General features: G+C 35.1%; 1 protein-coding gene across 1 annotated transcript in view; it reads left to right on the forward strand.

Annotated features, from left to right (window-relative positions):
• The window catches only part of AGMO (alkylglycerol monooxygenase), a 376559-nt gene that overhangs the window by 167618 nt on the left and 189433 nt on the right, over window positions 1-19508 (forward strand). Inside the window, exon 6 of the mRNA XM_067746237.1 lies at window positions 1238-1333. Within this exon, the coding sequence (XP_067602338.1) occupies window positions 1238-1333 (96 nt within the window). The remainder of the gene's footprint in view (window positions 1-1237; window positions 1334-19508) is intronic.

A 19508-nucleotide genomic window follows, 5' to 3' on the forward strand; every position in this document is an offset into this window, starting at 1 on the left:
ACCAGTCATTTGAGGAAACTGGAGCCTAGAGAAGTTTAAGAAATTTGTAAATATTGCAGAGCCATTCTGTAGTAGAATGAAGGCTTAAAAGGGAATGTCTTGAGTAAGAGCCCAGTGTTCTTTTGTTGTTCACTAATCTAATCCATTGTTTAATAATGAATTTATAAATAATGCAACTGATCCTGTTGTGATGACAGCTGAGATTTTTCATGACTTAAAGTTCGAAACAAAAACTATAAGAATTTATGGAAATGTCTGATTTCAAATATATCCTCATTACTAAACGTTGTTGAAATGATATTTGGCCTAATTGGGAACAAAAGCTTTAAAATAATTCAGAAATAAAATTGTAGTATTCTGAAAGCATGTTTTTAAAATATCTCATCTTTTGGAAATATTAACTTTATAAACCCCCAAATGTAAAGTTGAAGTCTGATTCTTTTTCTTCCTATTTTGTTGTTTAGTTTTTCATTTAATAAAAAGTTTTCTTACAACATGAAACCACTCTTGGGGATCAAAGTCAGTGGGAGAACACAGCAGATTGTGCTTACTCGTTGATTCTAACCAGTGGTTTACGAATAAGTTGTTTTCCCAAGGCAGAGGCATTTCCGTCTGTTAGGAAATAGGGACCTTCAAAACTTGTTTCCACAATGGCACAGTATCATAGCTCCTTCTTTACTAACTTTGAAAAAAAATCAGGAGATATTGTCAACCACAAAATAATAAAGTAAAATGTAAGAGGGAAAATGTATTCTTTCCCCTTCTCATATGAAGTGACTGTCTTTTACTATAATTGCATTTCGTTACTCAGAATGCCATAATAATACAGTGTTCAGGAGCTGTCAAGGTATAAAGGCACATGCTCCTACATTTCTTTTACTTAAAGAAAGTGTGTATTTTTGTATATATTAAAAAACCTCTTTACTTCCAGGAAATACACCCAACCTTTTCAAGATTAAGGAAATAACGTACATTGTATGCTTTGTTAAGAAGACAATATTAAATGTGAAATAGAAGTCCAGTGGACTTAGCTCCAACATGTCTATAACTTTATCATCATGTGGAAAAATTAATGTTGCAAGGTCAAACACGGCAATAAAATGTACAGAATAAGATATATTTGCTAAAAATAAGGCATATTTGCTGAAGGATAGACTCAAAATATTGAATCATTAGTGATAGTATATGTTATGTTGAGAAGTCCTATGTGCAAATTTATAATGTTTTAATCTTTCAGATATTCTACTCTCCACTGGCCCTCTTCATACCACCTTCAGTCTATGCTGTTCATCTTCAGTTCAATCTCCTCTACCAGTTTTGGATCCACACAAAGGTAATTTTTTTTCTTAAGTTTTATACTTAAATAGCCTAAAGCAATGTCCTAGAAATCCACTAGCAGCTGATTTATTGTGTAAGAAAAACCTTTGTTTGCCTTCTTTAAGGAGAAACATGTGTTCATTTTTATTCCTTTTTACTGAATATATATTGCAACGTTTATAAGAAGCAATGAGGCCAGTTGGTCTCAATTAAATAAAATAATTTTTGAACTGTTAAGTACCAAAATGTTTTAATACTGTACTCAATACAATATCTTCCTGTATTACAGTTTATTAAACATAAAGATGTTGAAATTCATTTCAATTTAGAGATATAAATTTATGTGTGTATATATTTGTGAATATTTTGTTTATATATTTAATATATACTAGTTATAATAATTTATATGTATAATATAATTTCTTGTTATATAATGAACAATATTTAATTATATAAGATATATAATGTTTATACATTTTTATTTATATATACATATATATATCAATCGGTGGAAACTGCTTGAAAACTCCTTGAAAAACATTTAATGCTTAAAGAAATTATCTAAATATCTTTTGATTGGAAACCTTTCTCTAGTTTTAGAGTTTAGGTTTTATTTAAAGAGTGTTCAATAAGTTTTTTCTTCCACAAAAGTGAACAAATATAATTTCTTGGGTCTTCTGTGGTATTTCAAATTGTCAGACTTGAATGTTTGCAGATAGATCATTAAGCAACTGATTGTTTTATGAACTATCATATTGATCTGGTTGTTAAATACCAAAAATCACAGACCCTGAAAAGTTCTTACTTATGCACATTAGAACGCTTTCAAGCTTTTGGTATTTATCGGAAGCCTTTTGAAGTTCTAGAGGAAGCATGCTGACAGGTGTTGCAACTGGTTGAACAGTACCACAAATCACAGCTGCATTAGATGCCAAAGCTTGATACAACAAAGTGCACTATTTCATTAATCTGCAGTATTTCATGCTACTGATTTACTTGGAATAAAGACTGTTACCATGACTTTGGATGTATGTGGCATTATTTGAAGATCTGTCATGAAATAGTATTGCATTTTATGGTAGCTGACATACATCAAACAGTCAATACTACAACCATCTGAAAGAGTTGTTGAGGCCAGTTCTGACTCTAGAGGTCAAAGACAAATTTGTTTAAATCAGTGGAGGGAAGCTTTCTGATGATTTACATGGAGGGGTTAAAGGAGAAATACATTTTTATAGCAGCTCTGCTCCACATCATGCCATGTGTTGGGTCTGGTATTAGTCTGGATACAGAATAATGGTGCCTAAGTAACTTTCGCCTTTTCCTGTGGCCCTCCGAGAAGTCCATGAGCCAGGGCTTGAGTTCTATCCTAAGAAGTAAATGGGGAGTAGAGGAAAGCCAGTGGTTAGACATTTCTTTTAAGCTCAGAAGCTCCATGTGGCTTCATTCTAACTTGAAAGCAATGCATTAGAGCCTCTCACTTGTGTTGTGCTTTAGACTTTTCCAAGTACTGTACGCGTATAGTTACTACAGTTCAGTGGCACAGAAGGAAGAGCATACCTTCTGAAATTAAGGTTTGATTCTTGGAATTTTAAATTATACATTAACTGTGAGTACATTTCTAAAATTTTTACAGCTGTGTACTTAATTGCATTAATTATTCTAGACAGCATACTACCATTTGTTTACTAATAACAGAATCACTCAGGAAGTAGAGCCAAGAGATTTGTAGCAGTGGCTGCTTCTGGAGAGAGGAGCAAGTGATATAAAGAACTGGAGTGAGGAGAAGACTTAACCTTTTTAAAAGAAAAAAATATATATTATCATGCTTTTGCCCTACTTTTTAGAGATTAATACATATTAGATTAAGAAATAACAAATAAAAACTGAAAACAGTGGCCTTCAGCCTAGAAAAATACCCACTTTGTGACTCTAAAATATGTTAGCCCCTTTAGGCCACTTTGGCACTGTTTAATTTCAGGCATCATACGTGGGTCTCCATTCACAGAAACAATATATGAGCCATAGATGTGGCAGTGTTGACCAAAGAGCCCTGTACATACCTGGATGGAGGTTTGATTTCTTACAGTTATTTCACTTCTGCTGACATCCATAAAATCACTTTTCATTGAGGGGAATCTGGCCTAAAGGAAGTACGATTTTCTAAAAGTGAAGAAAAGTTCACTTCAATCAGATGAGGATAAGAGGAAGAAAAAAACTAACAACATGGTTTTGAAAGATTGTAAATGAGAGATAAAGTAGGTCATATAACGAACTAAAGAGTTTATAACGAAATTTTCTGCTTAGTTTTGAGTTACTTCAATGAAGAAGCAATAGCATCTATCTCTTCCTTTTTTTGAAAGTTACAAAACATTCTGCTTAAAACTGTACACTGTTGCTTAATTTTTATGACAATGTTTTTGTTCATTCATCTAAAGTGTCTGCAGTTCATAGTCAATTATACACTTTTCTTGTGAGTTTGCTAAATGTAATTAGAAAAATATTTATTTAATACGTTTTAAACTTAGTAACTATGGAATATTGGAATTATTTTTTAAGATATTAGATGATATTTGGGTGTCAGCTGATTTAGATAATACAGTAACGGTAGTAACTTTATCTGTTACCTTTGGTTTAACTTAAATTTGCTATCATATTGTTCATATACATATCAGATGATGCTTGAGCAGAGAAATATAAAAATAATTACTTGGTATTGAAGATTTGAACCATATAATTCGATGACTTTTATAGTGTTAAACTGAAGCTTCTACATGGAACATTATTTTCAGTTACAAACATGAGTGATCTGTTTATGTACTAATATGGACGGATCTCCAAATAAATCAAGTTATGTAACAGGGTATAGTGTATACTAATATTTATATATTAAAAAAGAAAACAACTCTATGTTTTATATGTTCCCATATGCCTAAAATGACTCTAGAAATACACGTGGGTAGCCAACTGTTTTCCCAGGGGAGGGATATTTGGGATGGCTGGCAGATAAGATTACAATGAAATGTTAACATTAATTTTACCTAGTCTAATGTGGGTTAAGAGCTATCTTTTATTGGTAATACTTCCCTAATAACTAATGATGTTGAACAGTATTACATGTATTTATTGGACACTGATACATTTGCTTTAACTAACTGTTCAAACTCTTATTTTTTATTAAATAATTGTTTGCCTAATTGATTTGTTGAAATTCTTTATAGATTCTAGATATAAATCAATGTCAAATATATGTATTTTAAATATGTTCCCTCAGCTTGTAGCATACCTTTTTATTTTCTTCCTGATGACTTTTCATGAAAAGAAATATTAAATTTTGAAGATTAACTTATCATTTAAAAATTTTATGGTTACTTTCGTTGTATTTTCTCTAAGAAATATTTGACTATCACAAACTTTCAAATAAATTATCTTAGGATTTCTTTTGGAAGTTTTTGAACTTTAATTTTCTCTTTGGGTCTGTAATATTGGAACAAATTTTTGTGAATGGCATTTGGTAGGGGTCAAAATTCATTATCTCTATGCACACATCCTCTTACTCCAGGACTATTTGTTGTGGAGACTTTCTTTTATCCATTGAGTTATTTGGGTTCTTTGTTGAAAAGAAATTGACCATATTTGTGGTTGAATCTAATTTTAGTCTTCTCTTTCATTGATTTGTTTGTCTCCTCTCATACAAATCCCCACTTTATAGATTACTGTTTGTACAGGTTGTAAACTAAAATTCTCTAGGATGTCTCCCATGTGTGATTTTATGGCCTTTTCTTTCTTTCTTTCCTGTATTTATGTTATTTATTTACTTTTCTTGCTTTATTGGTTAGAGTTCACAGACAGTGTATTTTAAATCAAATTTTGGAAAAAAATTCTGGCATTATTTCCTTAAAGATTATATCTATACCTTTCTCTCTTTCCTCTCTTGGGACTCTAAATACATGTTTATTAGACTACTTGATGTTGACTCACAGATCAATAATGCTCCATAATTTTTAAATTTTCACTTTTTTTTTCTTATTTAGATTGGATAATTTCGATTAATTTGTCTTCACGTTTGTTTACCCTTTCACTTGCTCTTAAGAATCTGCTTTTAAGCCCACTAGATGGATTTCTCACATCAGATATTATGCTTTAAGTTTTAGAATTTTTATTTCTCTGCTGAAATTGTCACCTATTATGACTATCTTTTCCTTTAAGTCTTAATTATAATAATTATGCTTAAATTCTGGTTTGCTAATTCCAACATCTGAGTCAGGTGCAAGTCATTTGCACTTCAATTGGCTTTTTTTCCCCCTCAATATGGATCACTTTTTTTCTCTTCTTTGTATATTTAGTAAATTATTACTAGCCAATCTTTATGGAAAACTTGTTGTAGAGACTCTAGATTCTATCATGTTTCTCTGACCATTTATTTTTTATTGTAGGAGGCAGCAAAATAATTAGCTAACTGTCTTGTGTTTTTGGAGGCTTTGATGTACACTTTGATAGGACATCCATCTTTTAGTACTGTCTTTAGTCCTAGGGCATATACCTTATCTTTGGTGGTCTTTAATATTAGGACAAGGCCTGTCTTGTGTTGTTTTTGTTTTATTTTTTAGGGTTCTTTTCTTTAATTAATTAATTTATTTGTTTTCATTTTTGGCTGTGTTGGGTCTTCATTGCTGTGCACGGGCTTTCTCTAGTTGGTGGGAAGCAGGAGCTATTCTTCATTGTGGTGTGCAGGCTTCTCACTGTCGTGGCTTCTCGTGTTATGGATCATGGGCTCTAGGCATAGGGGCTTCAATAGTTGTGGCACATGGGCTCAGTAGTTGTGGCTCATGGACAGTAGAGTGCAGGCTCAGTAGTTGTGGCGCACGGGCTTAGTTGCCCCACTGCATGTGGGATCTTCCTTGGCCAGGGATCAAACCCGTGTCCCCAAAAGTGAGAGAGTGGCATGGACATATATACACTACCAAACGTAAAATAGATAGCTAGTGGGAAGCAGCCTCATAGCACAGGGAGATCAGCTAGGTGGTTTGTGACCACCTAGAGAGGTGGGTTAGGGAGGGTGGGAGGGAGGTAGACGCAAGAGGGAAGAGATATGGGAACATATGTATATGTATAACTGATTCACTTTGTTATAAAGCAGAAACTAACACACCCTTGTAAAGCAATTATACTCCAATGAAGATGTTAAAAAACAAAAACAAACAAACAAAAAAAACGTGTCCCCTACACTGGCAGGCGGATTCTTAACCACTGTGCCACAAGGGAAGCCCTTTTTTTTTTAATTATCACCCTTCATTTTTTTTTTATTTTTTTAACATCTTTATTGGAGTATAATTGCCTTACCTGTTATGTTAGTTTCTGCTGTATAACAAAGTGAGTCAGCTATATGTATACATATATCCCCATATCCCCTCCCTCTTGCATCTCCCTCCCACCCTCCCTATCCCACCCCTCTAGGTGGTCACAGAGCACCGAGCTGATCTCCCTGTGCTATGCAGCTGCTTCCCACTAGCTATCTGTTTTACATTTGGTAGTGTATATATATCTGTGCTACTCTCCAACTTCGTCCCAGCTTACCCTTCCCCGCCCTGTGTCCTGAAGTCCATTCTCTACGTCTGCATCTTTATTCCTGTCCTGCCGCTAGGTTCATCAGAACCATTATTTTTTTTTAGATTCCATATATATGTGTTGGCATATAGTATTTGTTTTTCTCTTTCTGACTGACTTCTCTCTGTACGACAGACTCTAGGTCCATCCACCTCACTACAAATAACTCAATTTCATTTCTTTTTATGGCTGAGTAATATTCCATTGTATATATGTGCCACATCTTTATCCATTCATCTGTTGATGGACACTTAGGTTGCTTCCATGTCCTGGCTATTGTAAATAGTGCTTCAATGAACATTGTGGAACATGTCTCTTTTTGAATTATGGTTTTCTCAGGGTATATGCCCAGTAGTGGGATTGCTGGGTCATATGGTAGTTCTATTTTTAGTTTTTTAAGGAACCTCCATATTGTTCTCCATAGTGGCTGTATCAATTTACATTCCCTCCAACAGTGCAAGAGGATTCCCTCTTCTCGATACCCTTTCCAGCATTTACTGTTTGTAGATCTTTTGATGATGGCCATTCAGACCAGTGTGAGGTGATACCTCACTGTAGTTTTGATTTGCATTCTGTAATGATTAGTGATGTTGAGCATCCTTTCACGTGTTTGTTGGCAATGTTTATATCTTCTTTTGAGAAATGTCTATTTATATCTTCTGCCCATTTATGGATTGGGTTGTTTGTTTTTTTGATATTCAGCTGCATGAGCTGCTTGTATATTTTGGATATTAACCCTTTGTCTGTTGTTTTGTTTACAAATATTTTCTCCCATTCTGAGGGCTGTCTTTTCGTCTTGTTTATGGTTTCCTTGACTGTGCAAAAGCTTTTAAGTTTCATTAGGTCCCATTTGTTTATTTTTGTTTTTATTTCCATTTCTCTAGGAGGCGGGTCTAAAAGATTCTTACTGTGATTTATGTCCTAGAGTGTTCTGCCTATTTTTTCCTCTAAGAGTTTTATAGTGTCTGGCCTTACATTTAGGTCTTTAATCCAGTTTGAGTTTATTTTTGTATAAGGTGTTAGGGAGTGTTCTAATTTCATTCTTTTACATGTAGCTGTCCAGTTTTCCCAGCACCACTTATTGAAGAGGGTGTCTTTTCTCCATTGTATATTTTTGCCTCCTTTTAAAAGATAAGGTGACCATACGTGTGTGGGTTTATCTCTGGGCTTTCTATCCTTTTCCATAGATCTATATTTCTGTTTTTGTGCCAGTACCATACTGTCTTGATTACTGTAGCTTTGTAGTAGTCTGAAGTCCAGGAGCCTGATTCTTCCAGCTCCGTTTTTCTTTCTCACAATTGCTTTGGTTATTTGGGGTCTTTTGTGTTTCCATAAAAATTGTGAAACTTTTTGTTCTAGTTCTGTGAAAAATGCCATTGATAGTTTGATAGGGATTGCACTGAATCTGTAGATTGCTTTAGGTAGTATAGTCATTTTCACAATGTTGATTCTTCCAGTCCGAGATCATGGTATGATCTCCATCTGTTTGTATCATCTGTAATTTCTTTTATCAGTGTCTTATAGTTTTCTGCATACAGGTCTTTTGTCTCCTTAGGTAGGTTTATTCCTAGGTATTTTATTCTTTTTTTTGCATTGGTAAATGGGAGTGTTTCCTTAATGTCTCTTTCAGATTGTTCATAATTAGTGTATAGGAATGCAAGAGATTTCTGTGCATTACTTTTTTATCCTGCTACTTTACCAAATTCATTGATTAGCTCTAGTAGTTCTCTGGTAGCATCTTTAGGATTCTCTATGCGTAGTATCATGTCATCTGCAAACAGTGACAGCTTTACTTCTTCTTTTCCGATTTGGATTCCTTTTATTTCCTTTTCTTCTCTGATTGCTGTGGCTAAAACTTCCAAAACTATGTTGAATAAGAGTGGTGAGAGTGAGCAACCTTGTCTTTTCCTGATCTTAGTGGAAATGGTTTCAGTTTTTCACCATTGAGGATGATGTTGGCTGTGGGTTTGTCATATATGGCCTTTATTATATTGAGGAAAGTTCCCTCTATGCCTACTTTCTGCAGGGTTGTTATCATAAATTGGTGTTGAATTTTGTCAAAAGCTTTTTCCGCATCTGTTGAGATGATCATATGGTTTTTCTCCTTCAATTTGTTAATATGGTGTATCACGTTGATTGATTTGCGTATATTGAAGAATGTTTGCATTCCTGGAATAAACCCCACTTGATCATGGTGTATGATCCTTTTAATGTGCTGTTGGATTCTGTTTACTAGTATTTTGTTGAGGATTTTTGCATCTATGTTCATCAGTGATATTGGCCTGTAGTTTTCTTTCTTTGTGACATCCTTGTCTGGTTTTGGTATCAGGGTGATGGTGGCCTCGTAGAATCAGTTTGGGTATTTTACTCCCTCTGCTATATTTTGGAATAGTTTGAGAAGGATAGGTGCTAGCTCTTCTCTAAATGTTTGATAGAATTTGCCTGTGAAGCCACCTGGTCCTGGGCTTTTGTTTGTTGGAAGATTTTAATCACAGTCTCAATTTCAGTGCTTGTGATTGGTCTGTTTATATTTTCTCTTTCTTCCTGGTTCAGTCTCGGAAGGTTGTGCTTTTCTAACAATTTGTCCATTTCTTCCAGGTTGTCCATTTTACTGACATATAGTTGCTTGTAATAATCTCTCATGATCCTTTGTATTTCTGCAGTGTCAGTTGTTACTTCTTTTTCATTTCTAATTCTGTTGATTTCAGTCTTCTCCCTTTTTTTCTTGATGAGTCTAGCTGATGGTTTATCAATTTTTTTATCTTCTCAAAGAACTAGATTTTAGTTTTATTGATCATTGGATTGTTTCCTTCATTTTATTTATTTCTGATCTGATCTTTATGATTTCTTTCCTTCTGCTAACTTTGTGGGTTTTTTGTCCATCTTTCTCTAACTGCTTTAGGTGTACAGTTAGGTTGTTCATCTGAGATTTTTCTTGTTTCTTGAGACAGGATTGTAATAAACTTCCCTCTTAGAACTGGTTTTGCTGCATCCTATAGGTTTTGGGTCATCATGTTTTCACTGTCATTTGTTTCTAGGTAATTTTTGATTTCCTCTATGATTTCTTCAGTGATCTCTTGGTTATTTGGTAGCATATTGTTTAGCCTCCATGTGTTTATATTTTTTTAGTTTTTTTCCTGCAATTGATATCTTGTCTCAAAGGTTGCGGTTGGAAAAGATACTTTATTAGATTTCAATTTTCTTAAATTTACCAGGGCCTGATTTGTGACCCAAGGTATGATTTAGCCTGGAGAATGTTCCATGTGCATTTGAGAAGAAAGTGTATTCTGTTGCTTTTGGATGGCATGTCCTATAAATATCAATTAAGTGCATCTTGTTTAATGTGTCATTTAAAGCTTGTGTTTCCTCATTTATTTTCAATTTGAATGATCTGTCCATTGGTGAATGTGGGTGTTAAAGTCCCGTACTATTTTTGTGTTACTGTTGATTTCCCCTTTTATGGTTGTTAGCATTTGCCTTATGTATTGAGGTGCTCCTATGTTGGATGCATAAATATTTATAATTGTTATATCTTCTTGGATTGATCCCTTGATCATTATGTAGTGTCCTTCTTTGTCTCTTATAATAGCCTTTATTTTAAAGTCTATTTTGTCTGATATGAGAATTACTGTTCCAGCTTTCCATTTGCATGGAATATCTTTTTCCATCCCCTCACTTTCAGTCTGTACATGTCCCTAGATCTGAATTGGGTCTCTTGTAGACAGCATATATACCAGTCTTGTATTTGTATCCATTCAGCCAGTCTGTGTCTTTTGCTTGGAGCATTTAATCCATTCACATTTAAGGTAATTATCAATATGTATGTTCCTATTACCATTTTCTTAATTGCTTTCAGTTTGGTTTTGTAGGTCTTTTCCTTCCCTTGTGTTTCCTGCCTAGAGAAGTTCCTTTAGTATTTGTTGTAAAGCTGGTTTGGTGGTGCTGAATTCTCTTAACTTTTGCTTGTCTGTAAAAGTTTTGCTTGTGTGTAAAAGTTTTAGTTTCTCCATCGAATCTGAATGAGATCCTTGCTGGATAGAGTAATCTTGGTTGTAGGTTTTACCCTTTCATCAGTTTAAATATGTCCTGCCACTCCCTTCTGGCTTGCAGAATTGCTGCTGAAAGTCCAGCTGTTAACTTTGTGGTGATTGCCTTGTATGTTTTTTGTTGCCTTTCCCTTGATGCTTTTAGTATTTTTTCTTTGTATTTAATTTTTGAAAGTTTAATTAATATGTGTCTTGACATGTTTCTCCTTGGGTTTATCCTATATGGGACTCTCTGTGCTTCCTGGACTTGATTGACTATTTCCTTTCCCATGTTAGGGAAGTTTTCAACTATCATCTCTTCAAATATTTTCTCAGACCCTTTCTTTTTCTCTTCTTCTTCTGGGACCTGTATAATTTGTATGTTGGTGTATTTAATGTTGTTCCAGATGTGTCTGAGATTGTCCTCAATTCTTTTAATTCTTTTTTCTTTATTCTGCTCTGTGGTAGTTATTTCCACTATTTTATCTTCCAGGTCACTTATCTGTTCTTCTGCCTCATTTATTCTGCTATTGATTCCTTCTAGAGAATTTTTAATTTCATTTATTGTGTTGTTCATCATTGTCTGTTTGCTCTTTAGCTCTTCTATTTCCTTGTTAAACGTTTCTTGTATTTTCTCCATTCTATTTCCAGGATTTTGGATCATCTTTACTATCGTTATTCTGAATTCTTTTTCAGGTAGACTGCCTATTTCCTCTTCATTTGTTTGATCAGGTGGGTTTTTACCTTTCTCCTTCATCTGCTGCATATTTCTCTGTCTTTTAATTTTGCTTAACTTACTGTGTTTGGGGTCTCCTTTTCACAGGCTGCAGGTTCCTTGTTCCGTTGTTTTGGTGTCTGTCCCCAGTGGGTGAGGTTGGTTCAGTGGCTTGTGTAGGCTTCCTGGTGGAGGGGACTGGTGCTTGTGTTCTGGTGGGTGGGGCTGGATCTTGTCTTTCTGGTGGGCAGGGCCACGTCCAGTGGTGTGTTTTGGGGTGTTTGTGAACTTAGTATGATTTTAGGCAGTTAATAGGTGGGGTTGTGTTCCTGTCTTGCTAGGTGATTGACATAGGGTGTCCAGCACTAGAGCTTGCTGGCCGTTGGGTGGACCTGGGTCTTAGTGTTGAGACAGAGATTTCTGGGAGAGCTCTCGCCTATTGATATTATGTGGGGCTAGGAGGTCTCTGGTGGTCCAGTGTCCTGAACTTGGCTCTCCCACCTCAGAGGCTCAGGCCTGACACAAGGCCAGAGCACCAGGGCCCTGTCAGCCACATGGCTGCTAGTGTTGGAGGATCTCCTGCAGAGGTGGGGGGTGGCTGTGGCTCACCACAGGGACAAGGACACTGGCAGCAGAAGTTCTGGGAAGTAGTCCTCGGCAAGAGCCCTCCTGGAGTCCGCCATTAGCCCCACCAAAGAGCATGTAGCCTCCTTTTGTTTGTTTGTTAATGAAATGCATAAGGTGTTTACAGAGCCCCTTTAACTTGGTAGAATATGAATTCTCAGTTTTCTCTTGCCAGTACCAGGTAGCAGTTGAAATTCCTGCTCATTACCCTCGTAACTTTTCAGCAAGTTCCTTAATGTCTTGTCCCATGCATGAATAATATAAGAGTCAGCCAAGACTCTTAATTCAAGATTCAAGTTTGAGGGCAGTATGTGAGCTGATGATGTGGCTCCTCCCCTTGTGGTGCCACAGGATTTCTCCGTTCAATTTGCAGTCACTCTTGCAGTCCCAAAATTTGATCTCTGACTTCTAACCTAGTGGGACCAGCACTTTCTCTTCAAGCTCTACCACCTCCAGCTCCCCTTTTCCTTGCAATCAGGACATGACTTAGTGTGGCCATTCTAGTAGAATCCTACTGTGCAGACTATATCCACCAAGAACAAACATCACTGTTTTGCCATCACTTGCCATCAGTGATCTAGTTGACAAGCTATGAAGAAAACAAATTCTTCTCATCAGCAACACCATAAAATCATGCAGCTGCCCCAATCAGATCTTTTCTCTGTGGATATATTCATGATAGACCTGTACAGTAAGGGTCAGTAGAAATTGGCATACAGGAGAACTGCAGAGTGTAATGTGCACAGTTAGAAAGCATGAGAAACATACAGTGGTATTTTGAAGCAATATAGCTAGTGAGACTATAGAAGCCAGAAGTTTGCAGAAGCCAGGACATATAGAGAAGAATAGGAAAAAGTAATGCGATAGCAGCAAAAACAATAGAGTGGTAGCAGCATGAGCAGAGAATTAGGACACCTGAATTCTTGATGATATAACTAATAAAGTATTTTGCTTATTGCCCTTTTGCATCCAACATTATGCTTCTCATGGAAGTTTGGCAGTGTTTATCTATTCTTCAAAATCTTATCAGGTCTACTCAAGACCCAGTCATGTGTAAAAATTTAGCTTTCTTTTACCTAGCTATATCTATTTTATTCTATCTTTTTAATAAACCATTGAGAAAGAGTGAAATATGTAATATTTGTGACATAAATTTTAAGTCATAATTGCAGAGAAACGTGTTTATCTCAAGTCTCTGTAGCTGTTGTTTTGCCCTTTGTGTAGGTGGGAAATGTATTGGAATTATTAAGCTAGTCAACAAGTCTTTTTCATTAACAGATTTATATTCATTTTGCATAAAGAAAAGTGACATCTGGGAAGACATTCTTGAATATTTCACATACTATAGTTATTTAAAATTAAATATGAGTATTGTAAACACAATTATTCATCTCAAGTGCTTTTTTTGAAACACAGTAAAAGTAAGAAATACCATTTGCATACTGTAAACTGTGTTTTTCCTTTTGGGGTCTTAGAGATTAAATTACCTGAATTTAAATCCTGACTTCATTTATTGCAATCACTGCAACTTTGTGTGTGTTTATTTTTAATTAAAGTATAGTTGATTTACAATGTTTTGTTAATTTCTGCTGTACAGCAAAGTGATTCAGTTATACATATATATATTCTTTTTCATATTCTTTTCCATTTTGGTTGATCACAGGATATTGAATATAGTTCCCTGTGCTACACCATAGGACCTTGTTGTTTATCCATCCTATGTATCCAAATGTATCCATTTCTCCATCCTTGCAACTGCTAATCCCAAACTCCCAGTACATCCCTCCCCCACCCTGCCTCCATCTTGGCAACCACAGATCTGTTCTCTATGCCTGTGAGTCTGTTTCTATTTCATAGGTAAGTTCATTTATGTCATATTTTAGATTCCACATGTAAATGATATCATATGGTATTTATCTTTCTCTTTCTGACTTACTTCACTTAGTATGATCATCTCTAGGTCCATCCATGTTGCTGCAAATGACATTATTTCCTTCTTTTTTATGGCTGAGTAGTATTCCACTGTATATATGTACCACATCTTCTTTATCCATTCATCTGTTGATGGACATTTAGGTTGTTTCCATGTTTTGGCTGTTGTGGTGTGAATCATCACTGCAACTTTGGACTGTTTACCTTCCTATGCCTCAGTTTCCTCACATGTAAAATAAAAATAGTAACACTACGTAGCATTGTTGTGAGGATTATAAAAGAGTTCATGTTACAATCTGTTGATTAGAACAGTTGGCACATAAAAAGTACTAAAAAATGTTTTCAGTGCTATTATTGTTGATGTTACTATTTCTGCACTCTAGATACCTGTTTTATTGGATGTCACTTACTATTCATTCCTAGCCATCATTATAATTATTTGTGTATATTTTATGACATAATTTTAATATAATACATACTTTAGTATGAATTACTAATAAGAATAAATGCAGTTCGATTTTTTATTTTTTTAAATTTATTATTTATTTATTTATTTTTAATTTTTGGCTGTGTTGGGTCTTTGTTGCTGTGCACGGGCTTTCTCTAGTTGTGGCAAGTAGGGGCTACTGTTCATTGCGGTGCATAGGCTTCTCATTGTGGTGGCTTCTGTTGTTGTGGAGCATGGGCTCTAGGTGCATGGGCTTCAGTAGTTACAGCATGTGGGCTCAGTAGTTGTGGCATGCGGGCTTTAGGGCCCACAGGCTTAGTAGTTGTGGCACATGGGCTCTAGCGCGCAGGCTCAGTAGATGTGGTGCACAGGCTTAGGTGCTCTGCAGCATGTGGAATCTTCCTGGACCAGGCATTGAACCTGTGTTCCCTGCATTGGCAGGCGGATTCTTAACCACTGCACCAGCAGGGAAGTCCCATGCATTTGGATTTTAAACTTGAATAATTAATTAATGCACAAATTTACTTTGGGAAAAAAAATTCATTCTTCACTATAAGAGTTTCAGATTGTTAGCATGAAGTGCATTGATCAGGTTTTTTAATATCTTTTCTTGTGTGATTTAGAAACTAATCAATATAAAAAATTATTAAATTTGCCAAGTTCTGTATATCTTGTTAAATATTTTAATTATTATATCCCACAGACATGCACTGAGTGCCTAGCCTATTACATTCCTACTCTTGCATGTAATAACAAAAACCAAAATTGGGTTAAAGACTGGAATAATGAGATGCAATATTCTGGAAGAAGGAAAAGTATCTGAGCTTGAAAGATATTAAAAAACAGACAAGTTTAGGAGAATAAACAGTTACAGTCATCCCAGGCCAATAATTCTCAGTTACTGATAGTTGTTATTGGCTGAGATATCCCAAGGAAAATATGATTAAATGACGTTTCTGTTTGTCTATTTACTTATTTCATTTTGTGTATCATATACTTAGCCAGCACTCAGTTTTTCAGCATTTTATTAAGTTATTAGATTTATTATTTATTTTAAAATTAAATTTACCTTATTTTATTGCATTATAAAAATGTTTGAAAATATTAAATTTTAAGCATCTTAACAAATACTATCTCATTAAATCTTCAAAGCAACTCTATGAAATACGAATACTATTTCCTCCAATTAAATATACTAAGTAACTTATTCTGGGTGATGTGATTGGTAAATGTGAAAGCTGGGCTTTGTATCCAGTAGTCAGGATCCAGATTCCTTGTTCTCATCCACTACACTATACAGCTTCCCTATAGATGGGTCATTTCTGATCCTAATGTTATAATAAAATAGCTACCATGTATTAAGCACTGAGTATGTGCCAAGCAAAAATTTTTCATTTAATTCCCATAAAATAATTTGAGTCACTAAAGACCAATTAAACTTTTACAGGTTGTAAAGAATGAATGTAAGTTCAAATAACTTCAGTTAATGGAGCTTTATTTTAAGGGGACAACGTATAGAAGTACATGCAGCAGGAAACCATACCAGAAATTTAACAGACAATTTTAGAAAACTGAAATTTTTATGTTCACTAACTCTGTGAGCAAACACCATCCCTTTTAAAGCTAAGAATATTGAGATTCTACAGTTTATATAAGGTAACATAGCTGGCTCAGAGATAATTTTTTGCCATTACTCACACATCGTACTTCTTCAAACAAAATTTTTATTTGATTACATCTCAGTATAGCATGGCAGAATGCCACAGGGTTCATAAAGAATCAGTATGGTACGGTGAAAAGATCATGGCTATTGGTTACTTGAGACAGAGCTCAGTTGTAATATTACCTATACCAAACTGCTGTGTGAACTTCATACACATCTACTTGTCCCTCTTAAAATTTAATCTATTCTCAGGCTGCTCCTGCTGAAAATTATTTGATGATGTTCCATGGCTTGCTGAGTTAAGTCTAAATTTCTTGCATTTTATGTTTCTCACGCACTGCCTTTCAAATAGATCTCCTGGTATATATCCCATTACTTTCCATTCTGTACAATTCAGTCAAACTAGACCATTTCCATTTCCCAAATACATCTGATATATGATCATTGCAGTGCCTCTCCTTTTTATATTTTCTACATGTTGCTATTCTGTACATTTTGCAAGGCCCAACTCAGTTCCCTCTTCTCCATAAAGTGTTTCCTTTATTAAGAGCAAACACATATGTATCTCAGACCATGTGTCCGTCACTATGCTAAGTATTTCACAAGATGTACTTATTTGATTATACAATGTATTTACTAATGCAACCCTGTTGTCCCCATTCAAAATGAAGAAATTGAACTACATAGAGATGAACTTGTTTAATGTTGTTGCAGCTAGTTTATAGTAGATCTGTGGCTCAAAACCTGGTAAACAATTCTCTCTCCTTTCCTCCTTTGAAATCCTGTATCATTGATTTCACATCTCTTGGTAATGTCCCAGTTTGCCCGGTGCAGCCCCAATGTATACCTTTTTTTTTTTCTGGCATAATTTTTACTAGCACACCCTGTCACTCTCTTAAGGTATTCATTGTACACTTGTTGTGTTTTCCTCCTAAACAGCTCTTTCATCTCTCTTCCCCTTTTTGTTTCTACTGCCTCGCCTTAATTTATGCTCTTATCATCTGTTACATCCTTTTTTTTCTTATTCCTGCAGACTCTTTCCTCTCCTATATATTTGCATACAACTGTGGTGATCATTTTAGAACCCAAGCAGTATCAGGGCACACCCAACATGAAACAAACATCAGCAACAGAAGTTTTTAAATGGCTCTCTATTGCCTCCAAGATAGAATCAAACACCTTAAATACATACATAGATTTTAGCAGCCTTACAATATGACCCTGCTTACTCTCCAGTCTCATTCCATTAGTTAGCCGGACCAGCCGGTCCACGCTGCTTTTTGCTCCCTAAGCATGCCCAACACATTTTTTCCCTCTGTATTAGCATAGGCTCTCTCTGTGATACCTTTTTCCCAGACATTCCCCACGATGCAACTCAATTACCACTTCCTCTGGAATGTCACTCTTTCACCTCTTAGTTAAAGTTGAGCGCACTTTTCTTGACACTACCCCGTGTCCTATTTCCATATTGGCAGTTAATGATAAAAAGCATGGGCTCTGTTGGGAGGGCATAAATGAGATAACATATCAGTTGTTGCACATAGGAAGCATCCAGTTAATAATGGTGAAGTTTAATTCTTACACCACTGTATTGTATTTATTGCTTAACTCTGCTTCTCCCATTATTCTCTGAGTTCCTTGATAGCAGAAAGTGTCCCTCATCTATTATGTGAGCATCTATTTACGTGTATGTGTACATATATTATATAAATATATACAAACTTTAATAAAAACAAACACCAGTATTTAAATAGACAATTAACTGTAACTTGCTGATAATAATTATTAGTGTTAGATATTAATAAACATATGTGTGTACGTACTTGTATTTATATCTAGAATATACTTATGCTGGATCTCCCCTAATAGAGTATAAATTTTTGAGGGTGATGATTACATATCTTTCGGAACTTGGGGGAATGAGTAAGTTCTATTTCAAAATATATGCTTTTGAAAGATACTTATTTTAACAAAAATCAACTTTCATGCTTTTTTTCTATCCAGTGCTTATTCCAATAGTACCTAGTATCATAAACCTTTTGTTCTTGAAATAAGTTGAGACATTTCTCAGCACTTGTGCTCTCCTTACTCCCTTACTCTGTTTGACTTCTTCCTGAATTTCCGGTTCCAATTCTCTTTTCTTCTCTCAGTATTCTTCCTTCTTAGAATTTAATTTACTTCACCATTTTTAGGTTGTCTTCAAGTAATTGCATATTTAGTCTATAGCTCTAATACGAATTTTCTTATGGATTTAAGATCTATCTTTTGAATGTTTGACTTAACATATTCATAGGAATATTTGACACCACTCTGAGTCGACATTTCTAAAACGTGTTCCATTTCAGCTCTTCTCACCTCAAGTCAGCTGTTCTTTGTTTCCATTGCTACTTGAAGACAATGTCAAGATCAAATCCTGGTGTCACCTTCAACTCCTTGATCTCTCTAGTAGCCTATACATGTTCTCTCTAGAAGAAATCTTCTGTTCTACAGTTACCTTTTAAAATAATTCACCCCCACCCTGCTTATTCTTGTATAAATTAGTAATGCTTTTCCACATGTATTAGATATATAAATCTCTTTGAAGTTCATATGTTCAAAAAATATTTCTCAAGCAGCTACTCTGGGCCAAAGAGCGATTCCAGTTTTCTGACCTGGGTTGGCACACTTTATTACTAACATTTTGAGGATCACAACCTCCTTCCAGAAACTGTTGGATTCTGGTGACTCTTTGCCAAAGGAAAAAACTTGACAAAATATCAAGAATTTTACTGAGTTTCCTGAAGATTATCAATAAACTGTTTAAAAATTCATAGATCACCGTATTCAAATATCTGTTGTGAAAGGATTGGAATTGGAGGCCTTCAGACACAAGAAATAAGATCGGAATCTATAACCAGAATTGAAGAGAAAGACATTTCAGGAACAAGGGAATAGTAAAACATAATGGCATAAGGTTTTATAATGAAAGAGAAGTCTATCCTCTGTTAGAGGTTTGTACATCTTCTTCACTAGTGTGTTCCCAGAATATAAAAGGTACCTACTTAATAGGAGCTCAAGACATGTTTGTTGAATGAATGCCTGTGGACATTTAGTAAAGTTATTTAAACTCTCTGACATGCTTCCAAATCTGTTAACTGAAACTAGTCATACCTACCCAATAAGAGTGTTGTTAGGATT

Source organism: Pseudorca crassidens, chromosome 8 (assembly GCF_039906515.1).
Source record: "Pseudorca crassidens isolate mPseCra1 chromosome 8, mPseCra1.hap1, whole genome shotgun sequence".
NCBI lineage: Eukaryota > Metazoa > Chordata > Mammalia > Artiodactyla > Delphinidae > Pseudorca > Pseudorca crassidens.